The sequence below is a fragment of the Emydura macquarii genome, unplaced genomic scaffold (genome assembly GCF_026122565.2).
Source record: "Emydura macquarii macquarii isolate MOO-44397 ecotype Brisbane River unplaced genomic scaffold, CSIRO-AGI_Emac_v2 contig_2805, whole genome shotgun sequence".
NCBI lineage: Eukaryota > Metazoa > Chordata > Testudines > Chelidae > Emydura > Emydura macquarii.
Genome location: NW_027132942.1, coordinates 3,479,832 through 3,494,510, shown reverse-complemented (window position 1 = coordinate 3,494,510; position 14,679 = coordinate 3,479,832). Strand labels below are relative to the sequence as shown.

General features: G+C 59.1%; 1 protein-coding gene across 4 annotated transcripts in view; it reads left to right on the top strand.

The window, feature by feature from the left end:
* Positions 1-13,743, top strand: part of DMAP1 (DNA methyltransferase 1 associated protein 1) — a 36,147-nt gene extending 22,404 nt beyond the window's left edge. For 2 of the 4 annotated variants that reach the window (XM_067567780.1, XM_067567779.1), the window contains exons 10-12: positions 6,660-6,732; positions 8,679-8,962; positions 12,134-12,476. In XM_067567780.1, the coding sequence (XP_067423881.1) occupies positions 6,660-6,732; positions 8,679-8,962; positions 12,134-12,292 (516 nt within the window). In that variant the 3' untranslated portion in view covers positions 12,293-12,476. Of the gene's footprint in view, positions 1-6,659; positions 6,733-8,678; positions 8,963-11,966; positions 12,078-12,133; positions 12,477-13,383 lie in introns of those variants that run through there. The other 2 variants (XM_067567781.1, XM_067567782.1) reach the window with 2 other exon arrangements.
* The last annotated feature ends 936 nt before the right edge of the window (positions 13,744-14,679 follow it).

Genomic DNA, 14,679 nt, shown 5'->3' with positions numbered 1-14,679 from the left:
AGGGAACAACTTGTGTGAAATGACTTCATAAATGCTGCGCACACTTCAGAAAACCCCAAGATTTCAGTGAGAGACCAAGCATGGAGATTTCAGCCCCAAAAGTTGAGAGCTTCTGAAAACGACAGGTTTATAATGAAAGTCCTAAGTTTATAGCAGGCAATGGCTACGCATCGAATATGATCAGGTCATTCAGCAGGACCTAGTCGAGTCCTTCCTTGTTAACCCATAAACCTGTTAATTCTCCAGTACAGACCCGCACCAGTCTCTGACTCTCCCAGAAAGATGTAATCCTTGGGCACTCTGTAGCGAGATCTCGGATAGCTAAAACTTCATGACTCTCCCAAACAATACTCCAGGAAGTTTACTGGTCTGCTCTGAAGTATTATCACAAATCACAAAAACTAAATGACACATGAAAACAAATGAACCGAGTCTGTTTTGTGAGGCCATCTCCTTGCCTCTTTCTTACTGAGTGTGTTCATTTCGTCACCAATTGGCACAATTCATTACTCCTCAGGAGCTCTCTCAGTGATTAGCGTGAAGCAGCGAGTTTCCACTGTAGGCGTGGCTCGAACGTACCTGGAGGCACAGATAACTCTGTTGCCCTCAAGTGCTCAGCTTCGAGCACAACGTAAAAGTCTCACAGTGCCCAGATTTGGACAGACTGGGGACCTCTCCCCTACCGACCCCAGGGACTGCTCCAGCAAAGAAGTGGGCTATGAAAGTGAGGTTGCTTCTCTCTGTGCATTGCATTCAAGCTGCATAACCCACTTACTGCCCAGCGTCCCCTCCTGCTGGGGCAAGCAGGAAGGTATCTGGGTGCTTCCCGCAGTTCACGGGCCACGTACATTGCCATCGTGGTATGGGGCCAGTCCCCCCAGCATCGGAGGCCCAGGCCAAGCGTCCTTGTTTCTGTCTTGGGAAGCGCAGGTACCATAGCTATGCAGCTTCGGTGTGTTGCCCTTTATTTATTTTTCTCTTGATACACCCAATTCCTGCGTTTAACACAGGTTGTTTATAGCAAGGACAAAGAATTGCAGTCCTTAAATCAAAAGCGAGGTTGGTGTAATTATAAGCATGGGCTGTGTTGCAAAAAGAGCTGTAGGGAGACGCTGTCGGAGGAGGAAAGCATCCAAAATATATTAACCTCCAAAATCCCAGCTAATCAGTTTTCTGACTCGAGCAATCTATTTCCCAGATATTATTAGATGGGGACTTTAAAAAGAATAAATAACAATAATAGCCTCCTGTGAAGAGGGAAAGAAAAGGGCAACTGCCACTCACCTAGGAACTGCACTTGCTCTCTGGGAATTCTCCCTCTACACTCGGTTAGGAACATAATTCTCGTCCGCAGTATGCTAACTCACCAGGAGCTGGAGGGCCAAGTCTGCAGCCCGAGAAAGGGAGCAGCTCGCACTCGGCACCCTCCTCTTGAATCCAGAGGTGTGACACCACATTTCCCAGCATACCGTGCTCCCCCTTGAGCCAAACTGCGAGGCGCTCCAATCCAGGGCGCAGCACTGCATGCTGGGACCTGTGGTGTCTGCAGATTCGTGTGAAAGATGAGGGCAGAAGCCTGCTGCAGCTCCCACGGCGGGGCACAGGGTGGGCTTTGAACCGTTCGCTGTTGGCTCATCAGTGAGCCAGACGGACGCCTGTCCTTCCGTCCTCGACATCAGCATATCTCCTGGTCAGTGTCGCTGGGTAGGAGCGCTGCAGTCTTTGGCTGCCCTTCCAGATTGTTTGGGGCGGTGCAGCATCTGCTTCAACCCCCCAACTGGCTGGGCTCACGCTTGCTTCTCCTCCCCTGCGTGCGGGGCACCATGCTTTCCTCCGCCATCAGACAGCCTCGCTAACGGAGCCTACCTAACAGATTAGCAGCGGCCTGTGAGTAATAGACTCCTCATTTAGTTTTAATACATTTTGCATAGAGAGCAATCAACCTTCATCAGTCTTAAAGATGAATTGGTGGAGCCAGCTAAATTTTAAAGATATTAGTCCGACAGCAGCCACATAAATCATAACATTTTCTTAATGATGGTAAAATTAAAATATACTCCTGCTTTGAGAAGCCGATGAAGCCTTCCTGTTCACAGGCCAAATCCGCCCCGGAATTAAAAGGAAGCTTAATGGATGTGTTTTTAAACTACACAAACCCAAACAGCCCTGCGCCTCTTGTGCTGCTCTTCGGCTCCCTTTTCTGTTAGGCCTAGATCCATGGGTTCCCCCTGTCCCTGTCTCCACCCGCAAATCCTCCAGTGGGTTTGGTTGAAGAGCTTGACAGTGAGAAGGTGTTGCTCCGGTCAGGAGTAGCAAGAGCCAGGTGCGAGTCAAAGGCTTTGCCAGGACGGTTGGTGCCAGCACCAGCTTGCTGGAAGCTGCTTGTAGAAAAGCCCCTGCTCCTCCCCGGGTGTATCTAGCAGCCAGCCAGGCCCAGACTGCACCGTGCGATGGGATAGGGGTACGTGCTCTCCTGTGGAGCAGCTTGGGCTAGGAACGCTTGGGAGCTCTTATTGCTGGGATTTCTGGTGCAGCGTTTCCAGAGCTGGCGTGGAGCACTGTGTGTGTGGCAGGCTCGGAAAGGAGTCCTGTCTTCCTAGAAAGATAGTGGCCTTAATGCAGGCCTGAGAGGTGAGGCTGAGGACTGGTGCCCCGGGCTCCAGTGAGGCGGAAAATACTTAGCTACAGAACTGTGGGAAGCGAGAAAACAGAATTCCTTGGCGATGGGTTCTCTGTGAATACTTAGCGTCACAGGAGTTAGGGATCGCCAAGACCTGTTAGACCAGCCAGCCCATCTCCCCAGGGTGGATTGGCCCCTAGAGAGTGTTTTCTAGTCGTCCCACCTCGTTTTAAAACTCCCAGGTGATGGGATAAACCCCAGTTCCTCGGGGGAAAGAAACTTCTACAGCCTAATCCATCCTGCTGTCAGGAATATCTTCCTGATGTTCAGTCTGACTGCTCTCCCGGTCCCTCCTCGTTATGCCTGTGTGAAGCACACTAAATAATTCCTCTCGTCACATGCCTGCAGGCTGTAATCGGGCCCCCGCTTGTCATCTCTCAGAGATGTTTGGCTCCTTTCGTCTCCCTTTCCCCCACCTCACCCGGATCATTTGTGTGGCTCTTTTCTGAACTCCCTCCCTTTGGTCGGTGTCTCTCCAGGAGTGTGGCGCCTGGAGGGCTCCCCCAGAGCCGTGGAAAGAGGGACTGATCCCTCCCAGCTACGAGATGTGACTCTTCTGGACACGCAGCCTCAAAATGACACTGGCCTTTTGTGCTGCCGTATAGCGCTGCAAACTCCTGCCCAGCGGGCGGCCCTCTCTGACCACTCTCTGGGTCTCAGCCACCCCCACTTCCCAGAGGATCTGGGTTTGTGGATTACTTTTTCTTATGTGTATTAGCTGCTTTATTTAAAGTTGAACCGTACTCTGTTACTTCCTGTTTCTAACCTCTCTAGCTTCCTTCTTCGTACATTTATTATCCTCATGATGTTTGCAACTCATCCCAGTTAAATATCCTCTGCCAGTTTCCTTAGGCTTCTGTTCACTTCCACTTCCAGATGGTTAAAAATAACTGTTCTTAAAACCCAGTGCCCCTAGCGCACCTTCCAACCTGATCCACCACCATTTATCATGCACAGGAGTTTAGCCAGCCTCCAGGGAACGTCAGAACATTCCTGTCCCAGCCAACTTCGAGTGTTTCGGTTAAGGTTAAAACAGAGGATCAAGAGTCCACTGAAATCCAAATATCTGCTACCTCCTGCGTTCCCTTCGTCCACTAATTCTGTAATTGTGTCTGAAGAAAAAGAGGCAATGGAGTGTCAGGATTTATTCTCCAACCTTGATATTCACCCCTGTGCACACGGCCCAGCACGAGGCTGCGGCTCTCAGAGCCTATGTAGTGCTGAGGCCTTGTGTGCCAACTCTCCGCATGGCTGGATTTCACCCGCAGCCCCCAGTGCTGATCTCTCTCAGTCTGATCGGGTCCTCTGGACTTGACTTAATTTCACAGGAATCCCGTCCTGCGGCCCTGTAAAGATTGGGGTGGCTACACTGGATCCGTCATTGCATCAGTAATCCTTAGTGAATGAGTGTGATGTTTCCCTGGGTGCGTGGGGAGCCCCTGCGAAGCACGGGATGCTTAGTACAGCCCTTTTCCTCGCTGCGTGCTGTCTGCAGCCTCTGCAGTCTGGCTCCTTGGCAGATGTGGTTTATTGACGAGAAAGGTGTTTCTAGCAGGCCATACGCTAGATCTCTAGCTTCATGATTGAAGGAACATAAGAGCTGCCACACTGGGTCAGACTATGGGCCATCTAGCCCAGCACCCTCTCTCCAAAAGTGGCCACAGAGTTATCAGACACCTGATAACTCTGCTTCTACCAAATTGCCCCTTACTGAGGGTAGGCAAACCGCCCTGTAATTGCCAGGATCGCCTCTGGAGCCCTTTTTAAAAAGTGGCATTACATTAGCTCCCTTCCAGGCATCTGCTACAGTCCCATTTAAGCGATTGGTTACATGCCGCAGTTAGTAGTTCTGCAGTGTCACGTTTGAGTTCCTTCCGAACGGTAGGGTGAATGCTGTTTAGTTTATCAGTTCGATGTAGAACCTCTTCTAATGACCGTCTGGGACAGGACTTCAGATTTGTCGCGCCAAAAGAATGACTCTGATGTGGGACGCTCCCCCACATCCTCTGCAGTGAATTCATTTAGTATTTCTGCAGCTCCTTGTCTCACTTGAGCGCTCCTTTGTCGTCTCGTGACCTCGCTGCCTGTTCTGCAGGTTTCCTGCTTCTGATGGACTTTTTTTTTTTTGGCCGTTAGATTCAGCATCTTTAGCAAGTTGCTTCTTAAATTCTTTCTTGGCCTGGCCTGTTATACTCTTAGATTTTACTGGCCAGCGGTTTTGCTCCTTTCTATTATCCTCACTAGCTTTGACTTCCAGGTTTAAAAGATCCTTTTTGCCTCTAACGGCCTCCGTCACTCTGCTGTTTGGCGACGGTGGCGTTCTGGTGGCATTCTACCATCTTTTTTGATTTGGGGTTTAATTTAGTCTGTTTCGGCGTCTTAAGTAGCCTCTCCATGCTGCTTGCAGGCGTTTTACTCTTGTGACGTCTCTCTTTAATTTCCATCTAGCGAGCGGCTTCATTCGCGGGTGGTTCCCCTTTTTAAAGTTAACATTTAACTGTGCATCCTGTGCACTGGTCCTGGCTGGCAACACGCTTCGCTCCAGCAGGCCGGTCACACCTGGCCCTCGTTGTCGCCGTACGATGATCTACGTCATCGTAGTGTCTGCAAGCCCCGCAGTCATGGCCGAGTCAGATCCTTGAGGCAGGGAAGGATTATCCAGGGCAGGGGTGTCACATGCAGTCTGTGGTGCAGCTGCGGCTCTCCTGAGTCCCAGCCCGTAGGCCATCCTTCCTGGCCTCTTGGTGTGTGCGTATGATAGCTCTGATTTCACGTAAAGACTTAAACAGACCCATTGTGAATGGCCAAGGGGTTTCCAGGCCGGTGTGTGTGTTCATCACTTTTGGGGGGTGCTGTAATAGGGCAGGAGCACCGTGGAAAGGCCTGGCTGGCTGGGATTGGGGTGTGGGTTGGAGCCCAGCCCAGCCCGGGAGCGATCAGAGGTTGCTGCCCCAGCAGGGCTTTTTCATGGTCCCTAGCACATCACGAAACAACCCATGCGATCGGCTCGTGTGTTGGCCGCCTCAGCCAGGGCGTGGAGATGGTGCTCCCTATCCCCACTTCAGCTGGTCCCGTCTGATGAAGGCGGGGGCTGGCTCGCAGGGCTGTGGCTGGCGGGGGAGAGAAGGCGCTGTGGGTTTCTCAGCTCCCCTCTCGCTGCAGGAGCGGAGCTCCCCGTATTGAGTGCGGCTGAGGTCTTTGTGTGTTGTGTCGGGAGATGTACATGAGGGACGGACATGGAGTTCTTGCCTGGCATGTTGTGCCGGGGGTGTGTGGGCTGTTTGTCGTCTAATAACCGTTTGGTCGGGGAGCTAGCCTCTGGCTAGAGACTGGAGGGAGTGCAGCAGAGACCCGCGAAGTGTCTGCATTCTTTCTCCTGCGGCCAGCCCAGATTGCCTCTCTGACTCACCTCTGTTGCTTTCCCGCTCACCTAACCCCTGAGCTCCAGTGTAAATGTGCGTTCGCACTTCCGCCAGTCCAGTCGCCGTGCTCTCTGCCTCTCCCTTTGTTAGAAAGCCCGCTCTGTAAATGAATCCCACCGGTCTGGGGCTCAGCGGGGACAAGGAGAAGTGAGTCTGTTAGCGCATGAGTCTAATCAAGGCGGCTAAAGCAAATAAAGTAGGGCAGCGTTGCACATTAGCCTTTGATGGGCTGGGCACCGCGGGAGAGGGTTTGAAGCCAAGAAGAACTTTTGTTGTTAATTCAGTGACATGTGGAAGCTGTAAAACAGCGCGTCTTGCACACACACACACACACACACACGAGGGAAAACCAGGCTTTTCAATACCTGCCCTCGGACCTAGTCTGAAAACTTTCAGCCCGTTTCTTTTTCTGCCACTTGATTTTCCTTCCTCTCGCTTCCTTTCTTTCTCCCCCCCCCCCCGCACTCTGAAAAGAAAAGCTCTCTTGCCGTTTGAACTAGGCAGCTGCGAGTGAGGCTAACTCTGAGCTGTGCGGCTCTGCTGCCTTTGTGTTCCAGATGAAATTGCCGAGCTCGGTGGGACAGAAGAAGATTAAAGCCCTAGACCAGATGCTGATGGAACTAGGAGTAGGTGAGTGAAGGGGGCATGCTAGAGAGACAGAGACACACAGAGCAAGCCTTTGTAGTCTAGATGGGCTGTTTTTCCCCCTGGCTGTATTACCAGTTCCTTAAATAACAGTGTGTGAATGGTTTTTAAAATCATATTTTATGGTTTTTTTAAGAAAGGCTAAAAGCCAGAATGAGATGCGCAGGGATTTTTTTTCCCCCCCTCCCAGTAGAAAAATGGTTTAAAAGGGCCTTTGTGTCCATTGTTTTGGGCTTCTTTACCCATCAAAGAGCTGGAAGCCCAGGATTGAGAAGGCCAACCTCAGCCTGGTTGGGAGAGGCACCGCCAGCGTGTTGGTGACCACAGCGTACGCATTGTGCAGGGCTGCCCTGTCTCGCTTTCAAGCTTCGTTTCCTCCTAATTTACTGCTCGTGGGGGCAAGTCCAGACTGCGGCTGGGACTGTTCCGCTCCCTTTTGTCGGTGGCCCGCTGTGTGGAACTGGAGCGTCGCCACCGAACGGCGAGTAAACACCCCCCCCTCGCTCTTGAACTCTGGTGTCTTCACAGCAGAGAGCAGGGTTCCCTTCGTGCACACAGTGTGCAGTCCTAGCTGGGGGGGCCACAACGCAGCCCCCGCAGCTCTGGACTGTGCCCAGCTGCAGAAATCCAGCCGCCGGCGCACCCAAAGCGACTCCGGAGCCCAGCGTGCACCGCGCCGGCTTGGCTAGGAGCTTCTGGTGCCCCCCAGCCCGCAAAAAAAGCAACGTTGGTGAGGTTTGGAAGAGGCCACTGGGCCTGCTGAGTAACTGCGTCCCACCCATTGTTAGTGTTCAGGCGTCACAGCCGGTGGCCTGTGTCAGGGCGTTCTCCTGTGCCACGCGGGCGCCGCCAGGGCCCCCTCCCTGCCCGCACAACCAAGGGGTCACTTGTTTTTCCATCTAAAAGCAGAGGCTAACCCGGGGAAAGTAGCGAATCAGCCAGTCTAGGAATGAGGGGACATGGGGGAGGGTAGTCACAGGCTTCAGGTAGTTTTCAAGGAGCCAGCTCCGTGAGGGCTGGAGAACGATCCCTCCTGGTGGAATGAGGGGCAGGGGCCCGGCGTGCTTACTCCCAGGGCAGGGAGTGAAGGCCCCATTGCGGCAGAGGTTAGGGCTGGTCCAGTGACGTTAGAACAGGGCACGTCTCCGGCAGCGCCACCGGAGCTCTTGGGGGAGACGAGGGGTGCTTGGAAAGGCCGCTGTGGTCCAGCACCAGGCAGAGGTTCTGCACCTCCCTTCCCCCTCTACGGCAGGAGTGAAATTGCAGCTCTTAGGTGCTTAGCGTGAGGAGTGGGGTGCTGGTGCAAGGAGCGGGGTGGGGAGCCCTGCACGCAGACAGCTGCTGCATAGAGAGGGAGCTACGTGGATTTTACCCCCCTCTCCTGCCCTTCACGTGCTGCTCCTCTTATATTGTGACTTCTCCGCAGCAGGGCCTGTCCCGCTGTGTGTGTGGGAGGGGCCCCCGCGCTCTGGGGGCTCCAGCTCTGGGGCTGCGCACTTGGTAACGTTGGAGCTCGGCTCACCCCTAAGACACGGCTGTAACGCCGGGCCGTGATGGGCAGCAAGCTTCCCTCCCCAGCCAGGCCTGTGGCCTCGGTCCTGCCCTGGAGGTTCCCTCTAGAGAAGTGGGGAGTTCGGTCCTCGGGCTCTGCCAGCAGTGGGAGCAGCTGGGAAGGAGGGCGGTTTGTATTGCCAGCACTGTGCGCTAGGAGGGGAAGGCTGCCTGTCCTGCTCCAGTGTCCCGGGCTGGCTAGGTTGCTCGCTAAGCCTGGCCGAGCAGGAAGGGCCCAAGAGAGCACAGATCTCCGGCCCCGCTCGCAGCTGGGAGGGCTCTGGCTCCGTCCGAGCCCGCCTGGGGTCTGCCGCGAGTCTCCCTGCGCCGGGCAGGGCCGTGGGCCCGGCTCCCGGCTCTGACCTCCCGTTGCTCCCCAGATCTCAACCCCATGCCGACGGAGGAGATGGTGCAGATGTTCAACGAGCTGCGCAGCGACCTGGTGCTGCTCTACGAGCTGAAGCAGGCCTTCGCCAACTGCGAGTACGAGCTGCAGATGCTGAGACACCGCTACGAGGCGCTGGCCAAGGCCGGCAGCGTGGGGCCCGGCAGCGTGGAAGGGGCCCACGCCGAGGGGCAGGCCGGGCTCAGCGCGGAGGAGGGCAAGGGAGACGCCAAGGACCAGATCATTGACGTGGTCGGAGCGCCGCTGACCCCTAACTCGGTGAGTCGGGGGGGTCGTGTCCCGGTCCCTCTCTCCTTCCGGGTGGGTGTTGGTGGGCAGTGCCCCCGTCGCCGGGCGCAGTCTGCTCTTGGCGCTGCTCTCCTGCTGCCCGGCTCGGCTCCCTGCCCCGTGCCAGGTGCTGTACGCGTGGGCCGGCTGCGCTGGCTGCGCCCCGCACCAAGGGGGTCCCTTGCAGGCACCGTGGGTAGCCTGCGGCAGGCACGGGGATGGCACCATGGTGCTGCCCCACAGAACGCCCCGTGGGATGTGGCCCCCGGAAGGAGGAGGCGCCAAGGCAGGCGAGCGGGGTCCTCAGATGGGCCGTGGGCGGGCTCCCCTGCTGGCGAGCCGTGGGCAGGGGGCGGGAGGCAGAGGGAGACTGGCCGAGGGGCGTGCAGACTGCGGGAGGTGCTCGCGTACGGAGCGTACGAGCCTGTGGAAGCGCTGGGCGAGGGGAGCCCAGACACGGACCGCCTGGGGAAGGCAGAAAGTCAGGCGCACGCCCGGGCGGGGGCCCCAGCAAGCAGGGGGTCGCCCCCCTCCTCCCGCAGCATGCGCGATGCTGGGAACGGTGTGTCCCCCCCGCCCCCGAGGGACAGGCCTGCCCTGCATTGCGCCGGCCGAGGGCCTGGGACGCGCCACGGGATCAGCCAGCGCTGAGGCTTTTCGCCCCACGCAGCCGAGCGAAGCCGCCCCTGTGCACAGAGCAGCATCTCCGGCGCTGCAGAGACGCTGCCCCGGCAGCGGCCCGGCCCGTCCCTTTTCCAAATGTATAATGTATGACGGCACACCGTATCTGTCAACGCCAGGGGTGACACATTCATCTGGACTTGAGTAATGTCCCCTCGCTGGGCCGCTGTGGAGCTGCAAGGAAGCGTTGCGCTGAGGGGCTGGTGTTTGCAGAGGAATCTTCGGCATTTCTGCGCTGCCTTCAATCTTTCTGGGGAGCGTGAAATCTCGCCCCTCCCTGGGGGCCAGGCAGGCCCAGGCTGCCGCCATTGCAGGCTGATTCACAGCACACTTGCTGTCCCCTGAGAGTTCCCGAGAGAGCGTGTGTGTGTGTGTCTGTGTGTGTCCGTGTGTGTCAGTCGGGGGTGGGGGCGTCTCCAGCCACGTTCTGCCTCCGTGCCGCAGCCTGGAACGGCAAACAAAGGGGGTGAGGCCGGGCCGCGCCGAGAGGGTTAAAATGACCTGGTCGCTGGCATATTTGAAAGAAATATAATCAAGTTAATTCACTGCAAGGCAAATTCGGTACCTACAGGCCCCATGTTAAATACAGCTCTGACCTTTCCCGGCTGATTACACAAAGACGACACAATTAGATTAGTCCAAGACAAAAGGTCAAGCGCATTCACACTGTGACCATTTTATGCTACCTTTGGAGGGGAAGAAATTACGTCCCGGCTGGAGGGGCCTGGTGGGAAGGAGCGGGTGTGCTGCGGCTGTGCCCCGCCGGCCGGCCGGCTGCAGGTGTGCTGGGCAGGAGAGGGCCCCTTGCTTTGCCATAGCCGGCCCCCCGATTCGTTCCCCGTCCCCATGGCTGCCAGCCTGCTGCCCGGCAGTGGGTGCGAACAGGGGCTGCTGGGGCACGGTGAGGAGCCGACAGCCCCTCCCGTGACGAGCGCAGGGAGATCCTGGAGCCTGGCCGTGCCGGGAACACTGAGCAGCCTCCGGCTCGTGCCGACCAGGCCGGAGCCGGAGCACCTCCCGCTCCTGGGGTGTGTCTGGGGCCGAGGCAGCCCAGAGCAGGGGTGGCACCCCGTGGGGGCCCGGGGCACGCTGTGCGGCTGGCGGGCGTCACACCTGCATCACCCGGCCTTACTGTCGCAGGATGTTTGTATCCCAGCAGCACGCAAACGCCCGGCAGGGAGCAGGGAGCGGCTCTGGAAGGGGCGGTGTGAACACAGCAGGAGGCACGGTCCCTCCCCAGCCAGCAGGAATTGAGCTGGGAAGCGAGTTGTCACTGTCCCCATCCGGCAGCCGGGGAAACCGAGGCACGGGGCGGGGAAGTGACTTGCTCAAGGCGTCTCCGTGGCAGAGCACGAATGTAACCCAGCCCTCCTGGCTCCCAGCCTTGGCCCGTCTTCCCAGGACCAGCCGTCCTCTTTGGGAAGGACCCAGTGTGCTCTGGGTGTTCGTAACGAGCCTGGGGGTCTCCTGTGAGTGGCAGCGACACCCACCGCGGACTGGGCTGCCGTGCCCCACCATCACACAACTGCGCTCAGCCGTCAGACACGGGGCTTTCCTCTAGCTCGGCTCGCCTGTGCGGTGCAGAGGGAGGGTAGGGCTGCAGGAACCCCCTGGCCCACCTACGGTGCTGGGGTGCCCATGTCCTCGTCCCCGCGGGCAGCAGTGATAGCCTCGTGGGGTCCCTGCAGCTGCCCGGGGCGGAATCGGGCAGCCGAAGCTCAGGGAAGTGCGTCGCAGGCGCTCCCGCCTCTCGGGGGGTGGCAGAGGCCCCTCTTGCACGGTGCTTTGTGGCCAGACGCTGAGTCTAGCTGGTGGGAAGTCTGGTAGCGGGTCAGCCCTGCCGTATCCCTCAGGTCCTCCCTGGCCTGCCCGTCTCCCCCGCGGCGCTGTCCACCTCTGACCATAACCCTGAGGCAGGTCCCCCCGTGCAGCATGCTGCTGACCCAGGTGGGACTTTCCCGCAGGCCTCTGGGAGGTGAAAGGTGAGCCGAACGCGGAACAAATTAGTTCCAAGCCGAAGTTCAGCCAGTTACTCCAGATTAGCAGCTTTGATTTGTGCGACTCAGACTCCACTGACTGATCCATAATGAGTGACTCAGAATTCCTCGCCTCGGAGCACTTTGTTCGGGATCTCACAAGTCAGCCCGTTAATGGGGAAAGGAAAAGACCTCGCCTCTAAGAAGTGGCGGGTTCAGAGTCGGAATTATTTGACTTTTAAGCTGCCTTTATCTGAACTCCTGCTGACTTCTTGTTTTCTGAGCCCCTTTGAAAGCCAGAAGTTACATTGTTCAGATCAATCATTCTTCCTTTCCAGATGGAGTCACAATATCTGCCTTTTTAGCCAGCGCTGGTTATATCGCTCTTGCAGACAGACCAGGCCAGGCCCTGCGCACGGGCCTTTCTAAACCCTGCCTCGCTATTAAAAGCGGCTCGACTCGGCGGCGCTTGTAAATTATAATGTAAAACATTTTTTTTAACCAGACAGTTCCCAGTTTTGCCCCCGGCGACTGGACTAGCCCTGCCACGGACGGGACGAGGAGGGAGATTAATGGGCACTTGTGCCACGTAAAGCTGATCAGAGCCACGTGCTTGTCCGCATTGAGCCCACGTCCTGCCAGGCGCCCTCGCTCCTTTGTGTGAGGCTGGGTTTGTTTCAGATGTGCCTTTGGGCCCCTGCGTTGCCACGTGCTGGATTTTATTTGTCAGAGGGCGTCTGTTCATGCCCCTGTGCGAGTTCTGGGCCTTTGTATTTCTCCGTTAACGTCTCCGGCAGAGGCAGCCGGGCCGCGGCCGCTGGTGAAGTCCCGGGGCGGTGGTATAACGCTGAGCTGTGCCCATTGCCCTCTGCTGTCTGCCGTTGCAGGCAGAGGCTGGGGGGGTGTTTCTGCTGGGCTGGGGGCGGGTGGGGCTCCCTCTGACACGCTGCGCCACGTACAGCGAGCAGCCGTGAGCATGCAAAACGAGCTGTGCACCGAGGGCGACGCAGTGCATCTCCTCCGACCCCTTCCCTGCCGTGCCGCCGGCACTGCCAGCCAGGCAAGCGAAGGCCGGCGGCGTGGGCTGCCCTGCCATTGACCTGGCCTTCGCCGAGGCAGCGGCACGTCCAGCCGGCCCAGGGAACATGGGGGCGGGCCCAAGAGCTCAGCTGAGGGAACGCGTGGACAGTAGCGGTCGCTTGAGTTAAGGCTGCCAGGCGGCCAGCTGGAGCTACGCCGCCACGGGTTAGACAAGGGACGGTAGCCATGGAAGAGACGTGCTGGGCCATCCAGGTGATCTCTAGGCGGCCCAGGGCAGGCCTGGCCCTGCAGCCTGTGCTCCTGACTTACATTAAGCAGCCAAACGGCCGGGCTCCCCCCCCCCCCCCCCCCAACCGGTCTGCGGGAAGGAAGGCAGGCTGGGCTGGGAGTCTGGAGAGCTGGTTCAAAGTGTGACCTGGGGCGAGTCACTGGCTCCGTCTGCGACTCGGTTTCCCCAGGATAGCACTTGAGCTGCCGTGAGTGGGGGCTGACGGGTTAGCCTCATGGCTGGCCTTGCGTGGGGTATCTGGGCCGGGGCTGCTGTGTGCTCGCCGTGGGGTGCTGGGTGCTGCCTCCTGGCATGGGCAGCCAGGCCACGGCCTCCCCACACCCGGCAGAGCCCCCAGGCCGCAGTGGGCTCCTGGGCGCGGAGGGTGTTTGCGCGAGCGCCCGGTGCTGCCACCCGCTGACCCTGCCTCTCTTTTGTTCGAGCAGAGAAAGCGCCGGGAGTCGGCCTCCAGCTGCTCCTCCATCAAGAAGGCGAAGAAGCCGTGAGCCCTCGGCGCAGGGCGGTGTGCGTGGCCCGCGCTCGGGGCAGCTGGCTGACTGGTGGAGCTGGGCACGAAGGGCCTGGCCTGGGGAAACGATCCGGCCGCAGCCAGCCCGTCCCAGCACCGCCGGAGACCCCAGCTGCCAGCGGGATCTGCGGGGAGACGCTGCGTCCTGCCACCCACGGCAGGGCCACGGGAGCCGGGCGGAGACGCCAGAGTGGCCACGTGCTCTGCCGGCAGCCGGCCCCCGTGTCTGCGACCTGCTGTGTTTGTGTGTCCCTGTAAATACAGCCCCTGGACCCTGGCCCGCGTTGTCCTTAGCATGGGGCATGGGGGGGGGGGGTAGGATCGCTCGCGCCATTACTCCCAGTGCCCGGGGGCCTGGGCTGCCCTGCACCCCACCGTCCACCCGCATAGAGCCCCGGGGCAGCCCCAGCCCCTGCTGGGCCATGTCTAGCCCCTCCGCACTGCCGTGCGTGCCCAGCCATGGGCCACCGGGGGGGGGGGGAGGGCTACAAGGCTGCAGACCCCGAGGAAGCTTCCCCCTGCCCACCACTAGCCACCCTCCCTGGAGGGCCAGGCTGCGCCGAGTCAGGCTCTGCTGTGTGGCACTGGGCCTGTGCCCCCCAGGAGCTGGGCCGGTGCTGGCTGGGCCCCCCCCCCCCGACTAACCCCCCCACCTGCAGGTGCCAAGGGCTGCAGCTCGTGGCAAACCAAGCGGACGTCCTGGAGACCGGCACTAAACCAGCCCCAGTGCTGACGCTGAGGGAGCCATTTGTTGCCCCCCGACGTGGGCCACTGGCCGAGCGCGGCCCCCCCCCCCCCCCCGAGGCAGCCCTGGCTGGGGGCTGCCTGGGCCCCGCTGCTGCCCGGATTGGGCTTGCAGCACCCCCGTGCGGCCCCGGCCCCCCCCCCCCCCCCCGGGTGGCCGTGCCATGGGTCCCAGGCGGCTCAGTGATCCCCTCCGTCCACGCCAGGCCTGGGCGCTGCCCATGTGGCCTGTCTGTAGCGGCCGGCTGCAGTGCCTGGGGGGGGGGGGGGGGGGCGGCTCAGGTTGGTGGGGGTGGCAGGAAGTCAGGCTGCTGGCACCCCCCCCCCCCCCAGAGTGCAGGGTCAGCCAGAGCAGGGCACCGGGGAGGGGGCGGGCTGGGACCCCCCATTGCCCACACTGGGCACTGCACAGTCGGGCGAGGTGCCCCTTTGCTGGCCCAGCACCCAGCGCTGCGCTCAGCACGTGTGG